The sequence below is a fragment of the Talpa europaea genome, assembly GCF_964194135.1.
Source record: "Talpa europaea genome assembly, chromosome: 9".
In the NCBI taxonomy this organism is placed as follows: Eukaryota; Metazoa; Chordata; class Mammalia; order Eulipotyphla; family Talpidae; genus Talpa; species Talpa europaea.
Genome location: NC_140076.1, coordinates 78279801 through 78304149, shown reverse-complemented (window position 1 = coordinate 78304149; position 24349 = coordinate 78279801). Strand labels below are relative to the sequence as shown.

General features: G+C 52.6%; 1 protein-coding gene across 1 annotated transcript; it reads left to right on the top strand.

The window, feature by feature from the left end:
* Positions 1-54: 54 nt before the first annotated feature.
* Positions 55-14859, top strand: ATP8B2 (ATPase phospholipid transporting 8B2; the record flags this gene model as incomplete). The annotated part of the gene is given in 22 exon segments (XM_084242410.1): positions 55-85; positions 2239-2297; positions 2643-2756; positions 2881-2979; positions 3692-3753; positions 3848-3920; positions 4427-4497; positions 4738-4817; positions 5677-5835; positions 6058-6146; positions 7493-7695; positions 7697-7819; positions 11666-11874; positions 12622-12665; positions 12965-13130; positions 13241-13429; positions 13566-13681; positions 13772-13936; positions 14020-14131; positions 14270-14375; positions 14516-14704; positions 14847-14859. Coding segments are annotated over 22 exon segments (2472 nt in total).
* Between the last annotated feature and the right edge of the window lie 9490 nt (positions 14860-24349).

The following is a 24349-nucleotide window of genomic DNA, read 5'->3' as shown; positions in this document are numbered from 1 at the left end:
ATGTCACCTTTCTGCAGGGTCTCCCATGGGATTGCTGGGACCTTGCTGGGTGAGATGGCACTGTGTGCAAAAAAGCGCCCCCCAGGTAAGAGGCAGGAGGGGGAGATCCCCGGGACTGTCAAAAATGGGTGGAATGGCTCCCTACACAAAGGCAGGAGGGAGCACGGGTAAGGAGTCTGAAGAAGGGCAGACCGAACCTCCTGCTCCGCCTGGGGCAGCATAGGCATCCCGTTTCTTCCTCTGGATCTCAGAGTGGGGGGTGGTTTCTCCCGCCGGAGGGTGCTGAGTACCTCCCCTCACCCCAACTCTTAGACTCTGGCGCTCCTGTTCTCTGGCTCGGAAGCTGCGTTCCCGTCTTCTCTCCTGGGCCCGCTCACCTCCTGATCTCCTTTCTCCCCTCATTTTTCCATTCCCTGGTCCTCCTGCTTTTCCTGCGGTGGGGGTGGGGTGGTATGAAAACGGTTGCCCCCGACAACGCCGGCCGTCCCCTCACCCGCATTGGCCGGCGCGGGGAGGCGGGGCTCGGCGCTGGCTTTCGCCTACGCGGCACTGGCGGGCGCTGCCCCTGCAGTCGGGGACCGGCGGGCGGGGGCGGAGCCCGGGGCGTGCGCTCGGCGTCCGGGGCCGCTCAGCGCGCTGGCGTCCGCGGGGGGCCCTGGGGGCGGCGGTAGCGCCGCGGAGCGCGCAGCGTCCCCGGGTGCGGGCGGCAGGGAGGATGGCCCCGGCTGCAGGTGGGGCGTGCGCCCGACGGCCGGGGCTCCCCTCTGAGCGGCCGCAGCTCCTGCACCTCCCTGGGGGGCCGCCTCCTCGGCGCCGCTGAGGCCCAGGACAGACAGACTAATCTGCCCTCCCCCGCTCAAACCGGGATCATGACGGTCCCCAAGGAGATGCCTGAGAAGTGGGCCCGGGCCGGGGCTCCCCCTTCCTGGAGTGGAAAGAAGCCCTCTTGGGGGACAGGTAACGGGGGGGGGGGGGGGCAGCGGCAGGCCGCTCTCCTGAGCCCGCAATTTCCCGCTCCCACCCTCATGCTCGCTTATCCTCAGCCTCCTCCACCTTCTCCGATCCTCGTCTTTGCCGACCCCGGGATCCTGGCTTCAAAGGGTCCAGTCCCTTCCTTGCCTTTTGCATGGTCTTTGGTGACTGCGCAGGGTTTCAGCCCAAGCGATCTCCTCCCGGGAAGTTTCTGGTAGTAGAGTGACCTCACCAGGAAGGAGTGCTCGAGGTAGCCGCAGCTGGTAGTGGGAAGATGCTGTGGTCTGAGATTTTATTACTGCATTGTGCTCTGCGGGGGTCTTGGGAGGGAATGAGAGAAGGGTCCGGAATGCTGCCTCTGGCTCAGAGATAGGTATAGGTTTAAGACATTATGTTAATGGCCTAACCAAGGTACTCCTTTTTTAGCCTGGGGTCATCATGACACCAGGTCCATGGGTTGGAGAACCCTTCATGGGACACCTGAACTTGAGGCCCACAGACCCAGACCCTTGGAGTTTCTGTCTAGGTGTAGCTCATTTGTCAGTTAGTGACTCTGTGTTGTTTAGGGGAAATGTGTGCGGGTGGCACAAGGTTACAGTTAGCAACTCTTTGGAGTACATCCCATTCCGCTCTCCTTCATCTCTGTCTCAGTCTGCATGACCCATGTCCCTGACCCCTCCCTTCTCCTACTTGAAGATGAGCTTTGAAATAAGGTGATGTCATTGTGGGCCAGTCAGAAGCCTCCTCTGGTGACATGTGACAAGCAGAAGCTCTTGTAGGGGGGACTGCACGTGGGGCTGGGATGCTGCCGCAGAGCAGTTCCAGGCAGGGCACAGTGACCCTCTGTTTTGCCACCGCCCCAAATCCCCAGCTTAGCGGGTGAGCAGTCCTTGATTAGATATGCAGGGGTCTCCCAGAGAAGGAGGCTTTGGGTTTTCATCTGCAGTTCCTCTGGGGATTCCTAAGATGATTAATGCCTAAGGCGTTAATGAAAGGGATGGGGGAGGAATTGAGTGTCCCCAGTGGAAGACCTTCATGGTTGTTGGTGAGGAAAGAAGGCATCTTGTCCTGTGAATGTAATTCCTGCAGAGCTGAATGGTCAGGCCGGTGGTAAGCGGTGAACTAGAGGGAAGACTTTAGTGACTGTGTGTGCTTACGCCTTAAAACTGTATATTGTGGAAAGAATCAAGGGCCCTTGATGGAACCCCCACAAAGTGGAGTGTGCCTCAGTTTGCTCCTCCTGACTCTAGTATCATTCTGTTGCAGAAGAAGAAAGGAGGGCGCGGGCCAATGACCGAGACTACAATGAGAAATTCCAGTACGCGGTAAGTGGCCAGAGACCACCTATTCCCTCCTCCTCAGTCAGAAAGGTGCAAAAACATCCTGGGTGGGGGCCGGCGGAGAGGGTAGGGTGCTTGGGGAGAGTGGGGCGCCGTCTCCTCACCATTCTCCATCTGTTGCTGTGCTGAATTTTTTATGCCTCACCTGTCATTGAAGTGGGATGCACTGGTCCCCTGAGACTCCCTTCTCTCCTCTGCTCTCCCCTCCACACCTGCGGTTGCTAGCCTGAGGGCGGAGTTAGAGGGCCGAGTAGGTGGAGGCTGCATTCTCTGTCTGGTTCTGGGTTAGGGCTAGAGGCTGCCTCATTGTCTTCTCTCTCACTGCCATAGAGTAACTGCATCAAGACCTCCAAGTACAATATTCTCACCTTCCTGCCTGTCAACCTCTTTGAGCAGTTCCAAGAAGTTGCCAATACCTACTTCCTGTTCCTTCTCATTCTGCAGGTAAGTGACCTATAGTTGACCTTTTGCGGCTCATAAAGCTGACTGAAGTGGAGGAAGAGCATGGTCTAGGGGAAAAGAGGGCAGGGGCTGGGGCTCAGAGGCACACCTTCTCTCTTCTTTTCAGTTGATTCCACAGATCTCGTCCCTGTCCTGGTTCACCACCATTGTGCCTTTGGTTCTTGTCCTCACCATCACAGCTGTTAAAGATGCCACTGATGACTATGTGAGTTGTTTTCATTCTTCCGCCTTTCCCCAGCCCCCTCACCTCCACCCTGTTCCTTGATGACCTCGCCAACCCTGCCCTGGTCCAGCTAGAACGAGGATATCATGACTGAGAATAGGGAGGGGGAGTCAGGAAGTAGATCTGTGAACAGGGAAAGGGGTTGTAGGGGCAGGACTGGACCAGTGCAGGTTTTCTAGGATCCCATGCAGACCGGGTAAAGGAGGAGTCAGAGTCCTTAGTAGGTTTTTGCAGGTCTTTTATTGGGGTTCACCAGGCTTATGGCAGGCAGGGGTGCTGGGGGGCCGGGAGGCTGGCAGTCCTCCCAGCCCCCAGCAAATCCTCACTCTGTCTGGGCTCTTTGGCGTTCTCTGCTTCTGCTTCTTCTTCTCGGCTTCTCTCTCGGCTTCTGCTGCTGCTGGCGTCCCCGTGACGCCGCCCTTAAAAGCCCAGTCTTAGCCCAGGTGAATCCCATCTACCTATGCCCACACCCTACTCCAGGTGCCCGCCATCAGGCATGCATTCAGGACCGCAAGGATCCATCGTCTATCCTGATGGCGGGAGGGCAGAAAAGCCTGACATCTTCTTTACCCTACAGGGGTGTATCCAGAGATACAATGAGGGGGTACCCAGTATAATCTGCATTCCCCTGGTCACCTCCCTTCTTTGAAGCAGGGGAAAGGTGTCTTACCTTTTTTAGTTTTCTTCTTTACAGTTCCGCCACAAGAGCGATAACCAGGTGAATAACCGTCAGTCTCAGGTGCTGATCAATGGAACGTGAGTGCTTGTTGGATACCAAAGGGTGGAGAGGGGTCCCCTGGGAATTTCTCTAGCTTCTGACAGCCTCTTCTCTCTCTTGTCATTGTCTCAGCCTCCAGCAAGAGCAGTGGATGAATGTCTGTGTTGGTGATATTATCAAGCTAGAAAATAACCAATTTGTGGCGGTAAGGACAGGGTGCCCCCAGGCTTCTTTCTTTCCTTTGGCAAAAAGGAGTCTTTCTTGATTTACTTTTTTTTTTTTTTAAATATATTTAAAGAACAGGATTAGGGAAAGGGACAGAAGAATAAAGGGAACTTGTGTAGACACAAGTGGGCAGGAAGGGACAGGTTTGCTAAGAGAGGCCTGCATGGTTGCAGGCGGCCGGCCTTGACAGGTCACTGGCCGGCAGGAGGCTGCTGCCTTGCAGAGGGAGAGAGCTGGTGAAAAGAAGCACCTGCATAGTCACAGGTGGGCAGTGGGATTGCTGCCTTTCTTGATTTACTCTTTCCTCTTCAATACTCACAGAAGGAAATTTCTGTGTCATCTTATGCCTGGAACCTTCTCCTTTCTAGCCATTCATGTTTTGGGACTGAGTAAACCAAGAATGCTCAGTGGAAGGCGGCATAGGCACAGGGTTCCTGGTGGGTGGGGGTTTGGGTCTTTTGGTTCTCATTAGATTTTTCTCTCTAGGCGGATCTTCTCCTCCTTTCCAGCAGTGAGCCCCATGGGCTGTGTTACATAGAGACCGCAGAACTCGATGGGTGAGTCGATGCCCCATGTCACACCTCTCTTCTGCCTCCTCAGGGGTCAGTATTTTGGAAAGATGTCCACAGATCTGGGATGTCTACCATTTGGAAAAAGTAGGGATAGTAAAGCCTTTGGGTGTGTGAAAGTGTTACCCATGGCTAATGTGTGGGGGCAGTGATACCGTGGGTCAGATCTCCCAGGTAGAATCTAGAGGAAGGGAAGGGAACCAGGACTCAGGGACGCTGTCCTTCCAGAGAGACCAACATGAAGGTGCGTCAGGCGATTCCTGTCACCTCAGAATTGGGAGACATCAGTAAGCTTGCCAAGTTTGATGGTGAGTAATCTTGGCGCAGCAGCTATCAGGTAGAGGGGGTGGGTTGAATTTTGGGGTTTAAATCCACCTTTTGACTTCTTGTTGCTGTGGATATGCAACGACCTGTACTTTTCTTGGGGGAGGGGGCATCAGGATGCCAGGTGTTCTTCAATGGCTGCTCATTTCAGGAGAGTTTCATGACTAATACTAGCTCCCTCCTTGCTGTGCATGTTGACATTCAGCTCTTTCTTTTTGTTTACTGGCTCAGGAGAATAATATATGTTCTTTGCAATAAGACAAAGTATACAACGTGTGTAAGAAAAAGCCTTTTTGCCTCCTTATCTACCCTCCTTGGGTAGCCAGGTGAACTGGCTGTTTATATGTCATCCACACTTTTCCTGTGTGTTTATACAAACACTTGAACATGAATCGGGGGTCACACTGCAAAAATGTCGGCTACTTGCCTTTCTTTGCTTAGTAAATATATCAGAGGTATCTTATCACATGACTGCATAAAGAAATTGCCTCATTCTTTTTAATAGCTGCATAATATTTTATGGAATCTCTGTATCATCATTTGTTCAAATAGTCTCAAGTTGTCTCCTGTCTTCTGCTGTTCAAATAATGCTTTAGTGAAAATTGTTGTGACCTACGTTAGTTTCTACAGAATAGTGCCCTCAAAATGGGGTCATCGGATTTGCTTTTAATATTAGTTCTCATTCGTTTATCATATTGCATCAGTTCACACTCCCTCCGGGAACGTGGATGGGCCTCTATCCTCACACCTTCCCCCCTTAGCTGCCTTTTCACTGTGTTTTGTTGTCTCTTGATCAAGCTGTAGGCCAGATGTTGAGTGATGGCACTCTTATCTTCCCCTCAGGTGAAGTGATTTGCGAACCTCCCAACAACAAACTGGACAAATTCAGTGGAACCCTCTACTGGAAGGAGAACAAATTCCCCCTGAGCAACCAGAACATGCTGCTACGGGGCTGCGTGCTTCGAAACACCGAGTGGTGCTTCGGGCTGGTCATTTTTGCAGGTGAGTATCCTAGGGGCCACAGAAAGCAGGGTAAGAGTTGCTGCCTCCACCCTCCTTCAGGAGGATGTGGGAGGAGGTTGAGTGGGCTTGGATAATATGAAGGTAAATCTCTGGCGCACCCTGGGTATAAGCCTCATGTCTTCCCAGTTTCTCTTCCAGTCCAGGAATTGTGCAGAGGCAGATGTGCTATTTGGCTTTCCCTGCCCTTCTCCTCTTTCCCAGGTCCTGACACTAAGCTGATGCAAAACAGTGGCAGGACAAAGTTCAAGAGAACAAGTATTGATCGCCTCATGAATACATTGGTGCTCTGGGTAAGGGTCCCATGCCTGGTTCCTGTCCCTGCCCTCCTGCTTTTCCCTAGGTGCTTGGCTCCCTCTGCCCCATCTCCCCTTCCTGGTCAGAAGTCAGGCTGCAGGTTTTGGCTTTAGAAGCCACGGGTAGACCAGCTACTCAAGACAGTGTTTATTTCAGGCTCCTTTTAGACTTGGAAGATGTTATTAAAAAAAAAAAAAAAAAGCTTAGGAACGTGTATGAATCAACAACTTAAAGAAAGCTAAAACAAATCTTCCCTTCTCTGGATTCCAGGTATGATGATGACTTAGCATAGCATGTGACCTTCTGTTTGCTTTTGCCCGGGACAAGGAGGCCTTCATGGGGATGAAGAGGGAATTAAGAGAAAAATTTCCGTTTGGAGGAAATGGGGTCTTTTATACGAGGGTCTTTTCCCCTGACTTCTAAGAGCGAAGGATCCCAGAGGAAAAGGTTCTGTTTTCGTTTTTTTGGCAATTCCTGAATCCTTCTCTTGTTTGACTAGAAATTTGAGCTCCTTGTCGGGCTCTCCTCCCTTTCTTACACCCGCACTGGCTGCTGCCTGCCCCCCACATGCCATCTTGCATAGACTGTGGGGCCAGTCTCTGCTGAGACAGTTTCCGCCTTGGCCTTCAAGGGTTTGCAGAGCCCCAGTGTGAGAGAGCAAGAGTGGTTAAGTCTCTCTGGCGAAGACTCGCACCGCCCCCTGGTGGTCTTTGTGCACTGGGCTGGTTCCTGTTTTGTTTCAAAGCCCTGGGAGTGGTGGCAATTTTGGAAATTCTTGTCTGAAATCAGTCAGTGTTTTCATTTTTCTCCTTTTAACCATCAAAACTTCCTTATGAGCCTTCTCCAAGCTTTATAAGATTTTTGACTATCAACATCCATATTAATGAAGATACAGTTTGTTTCCCTGATTAAAATCTGTTTTTGGCAATTTGTGTGAGATAATGAACATTGCAAAAACTTGCAATTTTTTGGGCTTCCCGTGGCTTAGGCGGAGTTAATGGGTGGTTTCCAATAAGTTTTTTTGATGTATTTATGTAGTTCGCCCCTTCCCTTCTTTTACCATCTTCGAGCGCTCCTAAGAGCTCTGGGCTATGAGATTGGGAGCTACACACTTCTCTCAGCTTCCCTGTCATACTGACGAGATAATGTTCACAGAAAAAGCCACGTCATAGTCAGTGGTAGATTAGAGCCTGTCACCAGTTCTGGACTCTTTCCAACAGAACAAACCACTATTTCAAAGATTCCAGGGCTTTTAACGGCCCAGGTGTGAGTGTTGACCTTTGCGGACACGCACACTTGGCTTTGAGGTGGGAGCCTAGCCTCTGCTTCTCATTCCTCCCAGATTTTTGGATTTCTGGTCTGCATGGGGGTGATCCTGGCCATTGGCAATGCCATCTGGGAGCATGAGGTCGGGACCCGCTTCCAGGTCTACCTGCCGTGGGATGAGGCGGTGGACAGTGCCTTCTTCTCTGGTTTCCTGTCCTTCTGGTCCTACATCATCATTCTCAACACCGTCGTGCCCATATCGCTCTACGTCAGGTATGTATTCTCTCCACTCCAGGGTCTCCAGGGAGATGAGGTGGTCTCTTGGCCAACTTTTCTTTTCTATGAAGATGAAATCCTTGAGAAGGAACTTGAAGTCATCCTCTTCCTGTGCTATGAACACCGTGTTAATCTGTTTATCTTTGTGCAGAGCAAGCTTCACCACAGTTTCCTGGCAGTTTGGACTATTTCAAACCAAAACTATTGATTTATTCAGCACATCTTTGTCTCATGCTTATTTGTGCTGGGAAGCATGCTCAATGCTGTGACACATGCAAAGATGGCTTAGGAATCTATCTGCTCCCCCCTAGGAGCTTCAGTCTGGTAGAGGAAGAAAAATGCAGATGTGTTAAACAAAATGGGAACAAGTGCTATAGAAATCACTCTACCTGCAGTCTTATATGTAAAGCAGGGGCCCCAGGAAGTGTGGAACATGGGCTCTGCCTTTAAAAGCAGCAGGCTGGTAGGGGCCACCAATAGAAGACTGAGGTATAGTATGGGGGCACAGAGTGCCGTGAAAGTGGAAGAACAGTGTTCCCCATGGAGTTAATCAGGGAGGACATCTCTGAGGAGGTGACTGTTGAACTGGGCTTGGGGTAGCAGCTGGGGTGGGTGAAAATGGAATCGCGAGGAGAGGCCTAGAAACAAAGAAATTCAGAGAGCAACCTAGGAAGGACATGGAATGGTTTGGCAGGAGCATGAACCGTGAGTGGGGGCTGTGTACAGAGTTGGAAATACAAGCTGTTCCCCATTGTGGAGGGTTTTTTTTTTTTTTAATATAGACGCATGTTTTATTTATTTGTTTGTTTGTTTATACATGCACTGGGTACAGTCAGAAGTGCGGGAGGGTGGGTGAGAGAATTCACCAGAGCCAGAGCGGGGAGCAGAGCAGGCTGAGGGGGGCAGCGGGGGGGCAGGGGAGGTCTGCGCTCCATGTGGGACCCTCCTCCGGTGGCCGGGGAGCAACCGGGGATCGAACCGGTGCCATAGAGGCCGTGGGTAGCTTCGCAACCCAGCGCTCAACCACTGCGCCACAGGGGAGGCCCCCATTGTGGAGGGTTTTGAATCTGCTTGTAGACTCTGGACTTACTAAACTGTTAAAGGATTCTTCAAGACATCTCCTGCTCCCTAGTGGCGCAAGGGGTTAAGCACAGCACTGTGAAACTGTCCGCAGCCACTGCAGCATGAGTTCGATCGCTGGCCAGGGAGCCACCCACATGGCACAGCAGACCTCTCCTATCTCGCCCACTGCTCCCCTCAGAAGTGTATTTCAGTTAATCTGCCTGGTCTGTTCCCCTCTCTGTCTCTGGTGAGTCCTCTCACCCCCCTGCATCTCTGGCTTATACCCCAGTTCTTGTATGCATAAATTAGTAAATCTTTAAGAAAAATAAAGAGATCTAAAGAAAACTTTAGGAAGTATTAGCTGGCAGTGCTGTGCAGCCTGAGTAATAGGATCACACAGACATCTTGGATATTTGAGGTAAAGAGAATTTTTTTTTTTTTTTTAAATTTTTTTTTTTTTTATAGAGGCATGTTTTTTTTTTTTTTATTTATTTATTTGTTTGTTTGTTTATACATGCACTGGGTACAGTCAGAAGCGCGGGAGGGTGAGAGAATTCACCAGAGCCAGAGCGGGAGGCAGAGCAGGCAGAAGGACCGAAGTACACTGCTGAGGGGAGCAGCGGGCGGCAGGAGAGGTCTGCGCGCCACGTGGGACCCTCCTCCGGTGGCCGGGGAGCAGCCGGGGATCGAACCGGCGCCGCAGAGGCCGCGGGCAACTTCGCAACCCAGCACTCAACCCGCTGCACCACTGGGGAGGCCCGAGAATTTTTTTTTTAAACACTTTTTAAAAAGATTTATTTTATTTATGCATCCAAGAACTGGGGTATAGGCCAGAGGTGGGGGGGAAGGGTGAGAAGATTCACCAGAGACAGAGAGGGGAGCAGAACAGGCAGACTAATTGAAATACACTGCTGAGGGGAGCAGCGGGGGAAGCAGGAGAGGTCTGTTGTGCCACATGGCTCAGCTCCCTGACAGGGACAGAACTCATGCTGCCGGTGTTAGTTTGATAGCACTGAGACTAACCCCTGTGCCACCAGCGAGGCCCTATGGAGATAAATGTTAAAAGAAGCATTTTTGTTTCATTTTATTTTTTAAAGATTTATTTATTTATGTATACAAGAACTGGAGTACAGGCCAGAGGTGCAGGAGGGTGAGAGGATTCACCAGAGTCAGTGTGGGGAACAGAACAGGCAGATCGACTGAAATACGCTGCCGAGGGGAGCAGCAGGCGAGACAGGAGAGGTCTGTGCCATGTGGGGAGCTCCCTGGCCGGGGATCAAACTCCTGCTGCCGTGGCTGCAGATAGCTTAGAGTGCTGAGACTTAACTCCTTGTGCCACGAGGGAGGCCCCTGAGGTAAAGAGAAAATGAACAGGGACTGGGCCAGTGAGAGTGAACAGGAAGAGAAGTCAGAGGAGGAAGAATGGCTAGAAGACATTTTCTTTGTACTTAGTGTCTTGCCATATTTTTAAGGAAATACTTTATGGAGACACTCAAAACTTCCTATCTACTATCTTTTTTTTAACATAGATCCCAAAACACATTCCTCAACTCTCCCCACTAGCCCCCAATTCCTAGTGCTGATGGTGGTGAGTGGCAGTGCTTCTGTAACAGGTGTGCAGTTTAGGTGATTGGAACATTAGAGATGCAGAAGTCGTGTGGCTTAGTCTCACCTTCTCATTAACCACGTGACCTTGAGCAGACCCCAGTCACTCTGGACCTTAGTTTTCTTGTGTCACATGGGATAATAATGATACCTGCTCCATCTTCCTCATAGGGATGTCTTTTATTTATTTATTTTTTCCTATTATTTTTCTTAGTCATAGGGTTATGTTAACATAAGATATTAGGTAGAAAAAGCTTTTAAAAAATTAAATCACTGTGCAAATTTAGGGTGTGGCATGCTTAACCGAATCTGTTTCATTACTATTTAAATGTTTTTAAGCAATAATTCTTTTTTAAAAAAGAAATGTTTTCATGCTTACGTCCTGCTTTTTCATCTTCCATCCTATTTTTCCTTCCATCTTTCCATCACTCTGAGCCCACTATAGCTGTCCAAGAAAAGTTTCAGTCTCCTCAGCTTACAGTGCATGTTTGGGGAAGGGGCACTTGATAGTCTGAGTGGGGAAGGCTATGAAAACATCTCCAGTGGACTCCTCTTTTGCCTGATTACAGTCCTGAGAGCTGCCTCGGTCACTTGGCAGCAGGTGCCCTCTGTGCCCCTCTGCTCGGCTCCACTGGACTTACACACAGACCCTTTCTGGAAATGCCGAGCGTCCATGCTGCTGAGGCAGTGCTAGCACAGAGCAGGACTGAGCACACCTGGGGTGAGACGGTGCTGTGCTCTTGTGGGTTGCTGTTTCCCGGTTCCTTCAGTCAGTGCCTCATGTTCTCCCCAAAAGCCTTGGAGCCAGGGCCATGGAGTCCGGAGGCCAGGCAGAAGGAGGTCAGTGAGGAGTGGGTTTGGTGCCTCCTCCATCTCCTTTCCCTGCCCCCACGGGCCCCTCACCTTGCTGAGGTGGTGTCTGTGTTGCTGTGGCGCACGCAGTACCCTCATTATCTCTCTTTTTTTTTTCTCTCCCTTCTCTCTCGCACTCTCTTGTTTTCTCTGCATGGTTTCTATGTTATTAGTCCTGAGGTAAGAACTGGTTGAGTGCCTTGTCCACACTCCCTTTTCCTTCTCCACTTGTTTTGTCTGCCCCACCTGCCCAGGTCCTTTTCCCTTTTAGCCTGGAGGGCATTAGAGGGTTGGGGTTAGGGTTCCTATGCCAGCTCCGTCCCCACCCAGGTTCCTGTGCCCAGGTGTCTGCTCCACTCTTGTTGCTCCCAGGCAGAGGGCCTGCAGCGAAGGCCTGTGGGGGCAGGGCGGCCTCCCTTCCTGCCCCAAGCCTTACCTCCTGTGCCCCGTGCAGTGTGGAGGTCATCCGTCTGGGCCACAGCTACTTCATCAACTGGGATAAGAAGATGTTCTGCATGAAGAAGCGGACGCCGGCAGAGGCCCGCACCACCACCCTGAATGAGGAGCTGGGCCAGGTGGAGTACATCTTCTCCGACAAGACGGGCACCCTCACCCAGAACATCATGGTCTTCAACAAGTGCTCCATCAATGGCCGTAGCTATGGTAGGGCCATGCCGTCGGAGACCGAGGCTCCCACAGTTGTCGGTTTTCACTTCTTTCTTACATGGGTCCGCGAGGCTTTGAAAGGGTTTCCCTGTATCCTATGTTGGAAGCAGACACATGGTGCCTCAGCTGGTGCCCACGCCCTGGACTCAGCTCCAGGTAGTAGAGGAGCTCCTTGACTGCAGTGAAGCCTGCAGTGTCCTGGCCAGGTTGGACCTTGGCTGCCTGGGGGAGTGCTCAGCTCTCATTGTGTAGTTGTGCAGGGCCCTGTGCATCTCTGGCATGTGACCGTGGTCTTTCCATTATGGCCCTGCTGCTGTGGCCTTGTGACTGAGCTGCTGGGATGGTTTGGGACAGGGTGTGGGAGGCCTGACTTTTATGTCTAGGGAGTCCTCTCATTACTGCATTGTGTACTAACTCAGGCCTGTGGCTGCTGTGTGAGGCTTTGCAGTCTGGGCCTTAAGGGTAAAAGGCATCTGAGGAGGCCTGGGAGCCGTGGGGAAGGGGTGTAGAATTGAACTGCCTTGGGAGGAAAGCTGGTGGGGACTGGCAGGAATGGGGAGTGGTGGGTGTCATGACGTTCAGTACTGGGGTTCTGAAGAGCTCGGGTGTCTTTTGTCCCTATCCCCAAGTCAGCAGTGTGAATCTGTGGATCTGCAGAGTAGGGTAGAGGGTAACAGGTGCCTGCTGGGGCTCTGTGTTAGAGGCCTCTCCCCTGCTTTGACATTGCTGTCTTGATGCATGCAGGTGACGTGTTTGATGTCCTGGGACACAAAGCTGAATTGGGAGAGGTAAGGTCCAGCCGCTGCAGTTGTTCCATATACAAATTAAATATGGGGTGCCTGACGGGGAACAGCTTGAATAGCTAGGAGGGATTTTGTCTGGTCAGGAAATGGAAACTGCTTGGAGAAAAGGGTGTTTTAAGGAGAAACTGGCAGCAGAAGTGGGAATTCTGAGGTTCACAGTGGACAGGATCTTGGGCTGTTCTACTGAGAGTTAGAAGGGCAGGTCCCTGGGGTGAGGGCAGCCCTCTTCCTGGGAGACAGCCTCACTGTCCACCCTTTGCTGATTGCCCTCTTACCTGCTGCAGAGGCCTGAACCTGTTGACTTCTCCTTCAATCCTCTGGCTGACAAGAAGTTCTTATTTTGGGACCCCACCCTCTTAGAGGCTGTCAAGATGGGGGATCCCCACACACACGAGTTCTTCCGCCTCCTTTCCCTGTGTCATACTGTCATGTCAGAAGAGAAGAACGAAGGTGAGCGAGGAGCTGCTTGCTCTGCGTTGTGGTCGGGCTGGGGCTCCCTGGGCAGGGCTCGAGGCCGGGAGGTGACCCCTTACACCACGAGTATTCTTCCTCCCACCCAGGGGAGCTGTACTACAAGGCCCAGTCCCCGGATGAGGGGGCCCTGGTCACCGCAGCCAGGAACTTTGGTTTTGTATTCCGCTCTCGTACCCCTAAAACCATCACTGTCCACGAGATGGGCACAGCCATCACCTATCAGCTCCTGGCCATCCTGGATTTCAACAATATCCGCAAGCGGATGTCAGTCATAGGTGAGGGCAGGACCAGGGTGACGTGGTCATCCGGGGGTCGTGTGTAGAGGTGCTGGTTCCCTTGTGGGTGCCTTGAGGTTGGGATTATTTGCCTGACTGGATTTTTTCTGAGCCTTTCTGTCCCTGCCCCACTAAGTGCGGAATCCAGAAGGGAAGATCCGACTCTACTGCAAAGGGGCTGACACGATCCTGCTGGACAGACTCCACCACTCCACACAAGAGCTGCTCAACACCACCGCTGACCACCTGAATGTAGGCACATGGAGAGGGGCCATGGCTCTGCTGCTCCCAGTGTTGTGGGAGGGGCAGGAGGAAGGGGTAACTCTAGGACTCTGCCTCTAGGAGTATGCGGGCGATGGACTGAGGACCCTGGTGCTGGCCTACAAGGATTTGGATGAAGAGTACTATGAGGAGTGGGCTGAAAGGCGCCTGCAAGCCAGCCTGGCCCAGGACAGCCGGGAGGACAGGCTGGCCAGTGTGTATGAGGAGGTTGAGCGTGACATGATGGTATGGGCTGTGGTCCAGGCTCAGGGTGGGCAAGGAGGGCTCACTCCTGGGACTCACAGCAGGGATCATGGTGATATTTTCAGCTGCTGGGTGCAACAGCCATTGAGGACAAGCTGCAGCAAGGGGTTCCAGAGACCATTGCCCTCTTGACTCTGGCCAACATCAAGATTTGGGTGCTCACTGGAGACAAACAAGGTGAGCACCCAGTAGGGCAGAGGCAGGTGCATCTGGACGGCAGCCCCGATGGGTCCTGGATGGGCCCGGGAAATCAGGCAGGAGAGTACGCTGACCTTGTTGGGCCCTGTCCGTAGCTCCTGCGTTCTCTCTTGGTAGAGACGGCCGTGAACATTGGCTACTCCTGCAAGATGCTGACAGATGACATGACAGAAGTGTTTATTGTCACGGGCCACACTGTCCTGGAAGTGCGGGAAGAGCTCAGGTAAGCAGGGGCTGGGCCGGACAGGTGCCCTGTATACGGGCCACCAGGAGGTTCCTGGAGCCGGTTTGGGCTTGAATCTCTCATCCCCTCAGGAACTGTGCTCCTGCCCCTGATTACTGTGTTTCCTTTCCGCTTCCCAGGAAAGCCCGGGAGAAGATGATGGATTCACCCCGCACAGTGGGCAACGGCTTTGCCTACCAGGAGAAGCTCTCTTCTTCCAAGCTCACTTCTGTCCTGGAAGCTGTGGCTGGGGAGTACGCCCTGGTCATTAATGGGCACAGCCTAGTAGGTGTCGCCATCCTTGGTGTGGGCTACATCTCTCCAGAGTTGTATCTCTGTACGACTTTTGTCTCTTGTTCTCATTTCCCTCTACTTCCCAGGGGGTCGGTCTCAAAGGAACTGGGAGGCACTGGCTGGGGCAGGTTCTGCCTGGGGAAGGCTGGAGCTTTCTCAGGGCTCTCTGTGTTCCAGGCACATGCACTAGAGGCAGACATGGAGCTGGAGTTTCTGGAGACAGCCTGTGCCTGCAAAGCTGTCATCTGCTGCCGGGTGACCCCCTTGCAGAAGGCACAAGTGGTGGAACTGGTTAAGAAGTATAAGAAGGCTGTGACGCTTGCCATTGGGGATGGAGCCAATGACGTCAGCATGATCAAAAGTGAGTGTAAACAGTGGGTGTATAGGCTGAGTGGGAGGGTGGGAAGAAGGACGGACCCATGAGATCTCTGGACCAGAGAAGCATGATGGGAAAGGAGGATGGTAACTTGGGACACTGAAAGGTGTGACCATCTCTACCCTCTTGTTCTCTCTTGTCTTGCAGCTGCTCACATTGGTGTGGGTATCAGCGGGCAGGAAGGGATCCAGGCCGTCCTGGCCTCTGACTACTCCTTCTCCCAGTTCAAGTTCCTGCAGCGCCTTCTGCTGGTGCATGGGCGCTGGTCCTACCTGCGCATGTGCAAGTTCCTCTGTTACTTCTTCTACAAGAACTTTGCTTTCACCATGGTCCACTTCTGGTTCGGCTTCTTCTGTGGCTTCTCAGCCCAGGTAGTGAATGTTCCCCGCCTTGCCTAGCTATGAGCGCCATGGGGCAGAGATTGTATCTGTCTATTCATAGCTCAGTCCCCTAGGATTAGCTGTTGTCTGGTGCATGCATGCATTAACCAAATGCTTATTGGAGGAGTGGAGTGGGAGCGGCACACAGTCCCTCAGGGCTCCATGCCTGCACCTCGCTGTCATGAAGAGGACGATGTGTTCATTTCTCTTTTGCTCTCTGCTCTTCCAGACCGTCTATGACCAGTATTTCATCACCCTTTATAACATTGTGTACACCTCCCTCCCAGTTCTGGCTATGGGGGTCTTCGATCAGGTATGGGGTGTTGATGACTCTGTGGGATGGGGAGGACTCTCCCATATCCTTCAGTTGCAGGGTGTGGGAGTGTGGTCCATCCTCTCAGATGAGCCGGCCTGGGAGTCACAAACAAAGATTGGTTGGGGACGGCTGTCTTGAGGTTGAATCTAGCTGTCAAAGGAGGCAGGGACAGGGTCTGTCCTTGTCATCTTGAGTTAAAATGGAAGCTTCTGAGCCCTCCCGTGCCACCTGCCTCCCAACACAGGATGTCCCAGAGCAGAGGAGCATGGAGTACCCTAAGCTCTATGAGCCAGGTCAGCTGAACCTCCTCTTCAACAAGCGGGAGTTCTTCATCTGCATCGCCCAGGGCATCTACACCTCTGTGCTCATGTTCTTCATCCCCTATGGGGTGTTTGCTGAGGCCACCCGGGATGATGGCACACAGCTGGCCGACTACCAGTCCTTTGCAGTCACGGTGGCCACTTCGCTGGTCATAGTGGTCAGTGTGCAGGTACGAGAAGTCCGGGAACTACCCTCACCTCTGGAAGGAGTAAGGTTCTTGTCCCTAGGGCTGCCTCAGGCATGACAGTTCTGTTTCTGGGAGGGGGTTGGACCTTTGAAGGGGTGCTCCTTCTGCCCATGATGGCTCCTGCTCTTTGCAGATCGGCTTGGACACAGGCTACTGGACAGCCATCAACCACTTTTTCATCTGGGGCAGCCTAGCTGTTTACTTTGCCATCCTCTTTGCCATGCACAGCAATGGGCTTTTTGACATGTTTCCGAACCAGTTTCGATTTGTAGGTGAGTCCCTGTGTCTTCTTCTTAAATCAGTGAAGAATCTTAGCTGTCATGGGACTAATAGGCTCGCTGGCCAGTCTGCATGTCTGCACGTCCATTCAGCTTTCCTGATGTGCCAGGTCTTCTGCAAGGTGCTGTGGGGTACCTGGGTGTCTCTGACCCAGGCCCTGTTCTCTGAGTGTGTCCATGTCCCTGACACTGAAGGACAGCCTTGCTAGGTATGGAAAGTTAGGACTCCAGGGGTGTCAGTCTTCATGGCAACAGCATGGCTGCTTGTGGGGAGGGTGTGTGGGGGATCAAGGATAGTCCCACAGGGGAGCCTGTTGTGAGAGAGGAGCCAGGAATGGGGTGCCAGATTCCAAGTTAGAGAGGTAGAAGTGCAAAAAGCCCCCTTGTTTTTAGGGGGTGGAGTTTGCAGCAGCCAGGGTGGGGCAAGAGTCCCCTTTGGGAAGTAGTGGAAGAGGCTGGAAGGGTAGGACATTGGAGGAATCAGAATTCCAGACTGTCAGGTTTACACTTGACTTGCCAGGAGTCTTGCCAGGCACCCAAAGATGACTTTAGAAAAAAAATGAATGGCAGTGGCGGGTGGCTGGGGGCCCAGGTGGGAGGCTGAGGGTGACAGTCACATTAGACCCATTCATTCTCTCATCCAGTGGGCGCGCAGTCAGCACCTACTGTGTGTGTCACTTACCTTTCTGGATGTTGGGAGTCAGCAGCGAACATGAACAGGCAAAATCCTTGGCCTCCTGGATTTCATATTCAATGAGACACACAAGTTACACGTTAACAGATAAAATGTCTGGAACTCATACATTCTATGAAAAGCATCAGGCCAGGTTAGAGAGGACAAGAGTGGTCAGAAAGCTCTCCTGAGGAAGGGCCAATGTGAATAAAGGGAAGGAGAGACCCAGGAAGAGGAAACGGTGTTACCGAAGCCGGAGGTGGTGCCTGGCGGGAGGTCTTTGGCAGCAGAGGAGGTATGTGTGTGTGGGGGAGAGTCACTCTAGGTCACTTAAGCTCTTCTAGGGCAGAGTAGATCTCTAAGCATGAGAGGAAGCCACTGGAGGATTTTGAGCAGGAAGTGTCATAAATAGATTAAAAAAAGGCTTGCTTTAACTGTTGTGGCTAAAAGGGGCAAAGGTAGATATGGGGAGACCAGTTAAGAGCTACAACAGGAATCTAGGTGAGGGTGACGGTGGCTTGGGGATAGAGAGAAAGCCAGGGACGTCATAGGTATTTTGAAAATGGATGTAGGCATGCATCCAAAATTCCTATGGGTGTTCGTATAAGTTCTCAGTATATGTTTGATGAATGGACAGAATGGATGAATGGATGGAATGAAAGAATGAGAGGGAGGGAGGGATCAAGGTCGACTTCAGGGCTTTTGGGAAGACGGGGAGCAGTTTGTGGTGGAAGAAACATGGTTACTTGGGCCATGTGAACTTGAGATGCCTGTTACCCATTCAGTGAGAAGCCAAATCATCAAATAATCAGTGGGAAGCCAAAGAATCAAATCCAATGTTTTGGGGAGAATTTGGAGCTAGACTCAAATTTGGAGATAAGATGTTTGAGGAGCAGGGAGGAGGGGGAAGCCAGGGGTGACTTAGGTTTTGAGACTGGGGAGATGGGGCTGTCAGGAACCAAATTCAGAGGGCTGCCCTCTGTCTACTGTGTGACTCCTGTGCTGCCTCTGGTTACCAGGTAATGCTCAGAACACCCTGGCCCAGCCCACAGTGTGGCTGACCATTGTCCTCACCACAGTCGTCTGCATCATGCCTGTGGTTGCCTTTCGTTTCCTCAAGCTGAGCCTGAAGCCTGATCTCTCTGACACGGTGAGAAGCTGGCTGTCGCTCGGGGGGACGGAGGCTTGTGTCAGAAACCCTTGGCTTACACACTCACATGGCTGCAGTTCCTGGGTTGCATGACTTGACTTGTGAGCGGGGTGCTGGTGCCCATTCGCTGTTCCCCAGCCCGGTGCACTGGGTCCCTGCTCTGTGGTGACATCTGACACTGACAGAGGCTTCTTCCTGGTGTTCACCCCCCAGGTCCGCTACACTCAGCTGGTGCGGAAGAAGCAGAAGGCCCAGCACCGCTGCATGCGCAGGGTGGGCCGCACAGGTTCCCGGCGCTCAGGCTACGCCTTCTCCCACCAGGAGGGCTTTGGGGAGCTCATCATGTCTGGCAAAAACATGCGGCTCAGCTCCCTTGCGCTCTCCAGCTTCACCACCCGTTCCAGCTCCAGCTGGATTGAGAGCCTGCGCAGGAAGAAGAGTGACTGCGCAGGCAGTCCCAGTGGGGGACCTGACAAGCCCCTCAAGGGGTAATGGCTGGGACTGGGCTACCCTGGTGGGGATCAGAGCACGTGGGGGCAGGCCAGCCACGAGAGGACAGCATCTCAGAACTCTGGGTCCTCGTCCTTGCCTCCCCAGCACCCCTGATAGACTCTGTCCTGCTGGTCCCACCAAGTGCTGCTGGGGTGTCCCCAGCCGGGAGGGTGGCGGTGGAGGGACCTGAGGGCAGGGGCTGAGGCATCAGAAATCAGCCCTAGTGGGGGACCAGATGTGGAACCAAAAACAAGAAAAAGCTGTGAGAGATTGGGTCTGTTCCTGCCCTTCCTGAGAGTCCCACAGGGAGACACTAATCTCTGTATTTTTTTACTCCAACTCCCCAGAGGGGCCCTGGAGCCCCCCGCTCCTGAATTATATCAGAATGTATCACGCCGGGAAGCCAGAGACCTGCTGGGGCCTCTGGGCCCCTCACATCGTGTATGTCTCTCCTTGATTTGTGTTTGTGTCCAGTTTGGTTTTGTCTTTTTTATTTAGCAAGTGGAGGAGGCCTTTATGTGACTTTATGTTGTGGTTGGTGTCTTAACTCTCCTGGAGAAGAGGCTGGTGCACGTGGTTCCCGACCTGGCTGCGCGTGGTGTGGTTTGTGTTCCAGCAGCTGGTGCTGCTGAGGACAGAGATCCTGACCAGGGAGGGGCTGCCTGTCAGCCAGAGACTGCAGGGAGTGTAAGGAGGGTTTGGTCCTGTCTCCTTCCTCACCTTGAGAGTGAAGTGCTACGCCCCCTGCCCCCCAATCCATCAACTCCTGGATTCCTTAAGTCCTGCTGGCACTGGACTAGAACCTGGAAAAGTGGCCCCATTCTCCTCTGTGATCTATAGCTGGATATGAAATTTTGTCCTTGAAAGTTCCCTTGGATTTTAAATTTAGACCCAAGTTCATTAGCAGAGTCCCTTGCGACTTTCCTTCTCCCTTCTCTTGGTGGGATGCTACGCTTGCACCCCAGGACCTGAGATAGGCCCGACAGGGAAGCTGGGCTCTGCTGGTAAAGAAGGGATCCCGTGCCTCTAGCCCCAGCATTGGGCAGGAGGTAGGGGGGCCCATGAAGGTGGTGGTGCTGCAGGAGGAGGAGGGCAAACCGGACCAGGAGGCTGCTGCTTAGTGCCTGGCTCGGTTGGAGGCCTGGCACTGGTCCTTCCCCTCCATCGTCCACACCGGGGAAGCTAGTCCCCAAATTAGGCCTTTCCTGGGTTGGTTGCTACCAGATCAGTCTTGGAAAGTAGAGGGTTACTCAGGAATGGTGTGGAGCTGGGGTGGGGAATGAGATCTGAAACATGTGATGTGGGAGCCCTGAGGAACTGGAGGTGGACATCATGAGGCGCGTGTGGAGGTGGGGGGAGGCTTGACAGGGAGATCCCTTTAGGCCACAGTTTACAAACCCAACATGTCTGTCTGTGTGTGTCTCAAGGTGAGAGTCTGATTTTTATACCAAAGAGGAAATGAGTTTTTTCATATTTGGTTTGTCTATATTATATAAATATAAATATATATATATATATATATATACAGCTATATATATATTATTTTTTTGGTTCTCTCTCATTTTTTAGGGAGGGAGGAAAGTACCAAGTTGCATTGAGCTATAATTAAGGAACATTCTGTATAATTTATGACACATTTCTATACTTGCAAAAATTATATCATTTTATGGATATAAGAGAAAATGCCTTTTTATAAAATTCAAATTTCTGAGAAGTGTGTGCTTTGTCTTTTTTCTGATGTTTAACCAAGACCGGTAAAATCGAACTATTCTTTTTTTTTTTTTTTTTTTAAATAGAGGCATGTTTTATTTATTTATTTGTTTGTTTGTTTCTTTTGTTTATACATGCACTGGGTACAGTCAGAAGCGCGGGAGGGTGAGAGAATTCACCAGAGCCAGAGCGGGGAGCAGAGCAGGCAGACTGATGAAGTACACTGCTGAGGGGAGCAGCGGGCGGCAGGAGAGGTCTGCGCGCCATGTGGGACCCTCCTCCAGTGGCAGGGGAGCAGCCGGGGATCGAACCGGCGCCGCACAGGCCGCGGGCAGCCTCTCAACCCAAAGCTCAACCGCTGCGCCACCAAGGAGGCCAAAGTCGAACTATTCTTAAATGGGATGAGTGGTCAGGTCTGGGCCAAGGAGGAGGGGCGAAGACGGGCTCTGACTGGGGGTGGGGGCATCTCCTCTGAACACCTTGCTGCATTTGGGTGCATTTCAGCTGGAAGATGGGCTGGTGAATGGACTGAAGGACACTTGGGGATCTTATGTTTGACGGATAGGTGCTAGGACCTCGTGCATTTGCAGACACCAGGCCAACCTCTCATTCCTCACATGCCAAATGGGTGTATATGTGGAGGCAAAGTACCAGGTAAAAGTTACAAGTCGTGTTTTCACTTCTACCCCACGGCTTTGCCTTTGGCACTGACCTCGTAGTCTCACATCCAGGAGCATAAGTATTAGAGACCAAGACACAGAAATTGAAGATGAGCAGGCACGGTGAGCTTTCCTCAGGGAGTGAGGTGAGGACGCTGTCCCTGGAGAGCTTGGGGCTGAGCTGGTGCATCTGACAATCAGATTTCCTACCTCCTTCCTGTGCTCTCCTACCTCCTTCCTCACTGAGGACGCTGGTATCACCTTATGTCTTCCTCTCTTCCCATCCTCGTCCTCCACGCTGCCTTCTGAGCACCCTGCCTTCTGAGCACATCTTACTCTGAGGATAAGTCAGTCTGATGTCCTGCTTGTTCTTCCTCTGGTCTCATTCCTGAGGGCTTTCACCTCCCCTCTTAAATGGCACACCCCCACGGGCACCCCACTGTTCACCTCTGAAATTGCACGCTCCAGTATTGGACCTCCCTGATCACCTTTCACCTGTACCCCCGAGAGTCCTGCAACCTGCCTTTTCTCCGCATTATTCTTTAACGCTGACTCCCCACTCGGCTCAGAGCCCGTGTCTGCTGTTAGTCACTCTGCCCAGCCTTCCTCCAATGCTGATGACCCCAGTGTCCTTGGTGAGCTACCAACCAGCGAGGAGAGCCTGGCCATGGTGCACAGCAGCTTCAGATTCACAGCCTCCCCCTCCCGAGACCAGTCAGCGCAGTGCGCGGTGTGGGCTTTTCTCCTTACCTTATTCTCCATCCCCTCACCGACTGTTCCTGCCTTTCACCTCTTTCCTCAATTCCTTCCCACCTCCCACCCTCCCCTCAGCAGATGGTTCTACCTCCTTCACAGAGGAAAATAGCTGCTTCAGTTTTCCCGATCACCCACAGGTTCCACTCCACAGAGGCAGCCCTAACTCCTCGGCCGTGCTCGGCGCCCCCCCATCTCCTCACCTCAGCGCACGCCTCCCTCCTCCAGAGTCTTCCCTTCCCCAAATAAGTCTGCTCAGAATTTTCCACACCTACTCCCCTCCTCAACCCTATCAGCTACTTAGTGATCTGCATCCAAGTCCTGCTCATCCCACTCCTGCAGTCCAGCTTCTCCTTGACTTCACCAGAGTTGCTTTGCCCTCCGTGTGGTCATGCCCAGAGGACATTTCCAGGTCTGCTCTTACTCGTGATCTCAGTCGTTTGTCCTTGTGAGCCATTTCCTCCTTGAAATTGCCCTCTGCTGGCTTTTAAAAAATACCCCTCTAGGCTTCACCACTGCTGCTCTGGCTGTTCCTCACTCTCCTTTCCTGCAGTTCCTTCCGCTCTTCTCCACCAGGGCCCCCACAGAGGCTCCGAGCTCTTCTGGCCCGCACAAGGACCTCAATGCCCCATCCAAACCCCTGGTTCAGATGGGGTTTGGGAGAGTTGCCGCTGCTCATCTGCAGATGGGGCCTTTTCCCCACCCGGTGCTGTAGACGCTGTATTCAACTCCTCACTGGGCCTCTCCACTCGGATGCCCACCAGCACCTCCCAGGCAACACACCCTGAATTGAACGGTATTTTTTCCAACACCTGCTCTGCCCCCTGCATCCTTTATTTCGGCGAATGGCACACTGTCTTCCCAGTCAGCAAAGCCAGATGTACAAGTCCTGGGAAAAGGCCCATGACATCAGCTCTGGCACCCCCATGCTACAGCGCACAGTTCATCCTTGAAATTGAAACAAATTAAACTGCGACGTCTTGAGCCACTATTTCTCAGTGATGACAACCCAGGCTGGGTCTTGACAGATGGTTGCTCCCAACCCTAACTTAGGTTAGGATTGCAAACACAAATTATTCCCTGGTCCTGTGGAGAAAGTGGGTAGATACCAGAGTGCTGGGGCCAGGCAGACAGGTGGCTGGGGCTCCCCGCTGCTGCCACTCCTCAGGGCACCAGGGAGTGAGTCACTGATAAAAAGCTGGGACTATGGACTGGCGCCTCCACTCTGGAGTGGTCAGCTCGCACGAGGTCCCCACACTAAGGCTGCACTCTGGAGCGGACGGGAGGAGCTGCATTCTCCCTCTTATCTCTGATCTCTGTTCTCAGAACAAAGTCGGGAAGGCGGCACCCATGTTTTTACCATTGTGTGGGGGAGTTTGGGTTTGGATAGCCACATCCTAAGGTCAGGGATGGGGGAAGTGGGTGGCTATGCCCAGTGCAAGAAAGGTGGTCTTTTCGAGGCTTTGCAGATTGGCCTCTGGGCCCAGTGTCCTACCGTGAAGGACTGTGTGAGAGGCCCTACTTCCTGTGGGATCCTAACTCTCTGACTTCCCGGAAACTTTCCTGCTCTTCAAGTTGCCAGGAGCTGCCTCTGCAGGCCAGAGCTGAGGCTGCTGGGGAGGTAGGCATCATTTGGCTGGGTTGAGAAAAAGAGGTCTTTCTCAAGCAGTTCCTAGGGCCTAGAATCTATATTCAAAAAAGTTATGGGGTATTCCTCTTTAAGAAAGTGCTTTTGGAGAGAGAACATACGAGACCCCTAGGTCTCCTGAAGTCAGCCTGAGGGCGGCCAGGCTGGAGACTCTGCAGAAATCTTCCACCTACCATGAATGAAGGACTAAGAGGCCCCCCAGGGAGGGCTTGCTCTGTACCCCAGGACCTAGGAGGGACTTGTGTGGACCCAAGTACTGGGGCAAAGCCAAGAGGATGTTCTAGGCCTGCAGGAGGGCTACAGTTTGAAGGAAAAGACTACATCCCATTCCTCATTCCCTCCAAGATGCCACTCTTTGTTCTTCTTGAGGGCCCTAGGTGCTCCCCTTCCTGGCAAACCCCCCCCCCCCGCCCTCCCGGTTCTTTTCTAAGAATCCCTGGACTCAGGGCTTTGGTGCCATGGGCTCCAGGTTAGGCCACGTGTGAGGAGGAGAGAGATGCTCTAGGAGCCTAGGACCCCCCCCCCCCCACTGCCTGCCAGGATCTGCAGGTCCAGGCCTACTGGGGTGCCCTTTGGTGAGCACAGGTGAAGATGGGCCCTGCTGCTCCTGCCTATGCTGCCTGGTGCTCGTTGGATGGCTGCCTGTGCTGGGAAGCTGCTTCTGCAACTCCGGGAGGGGCTTGAGGAGCGGGGGCGAGGCTGTCTTCACTGAGGGAGGGGGGGATACCTCCAGAAAT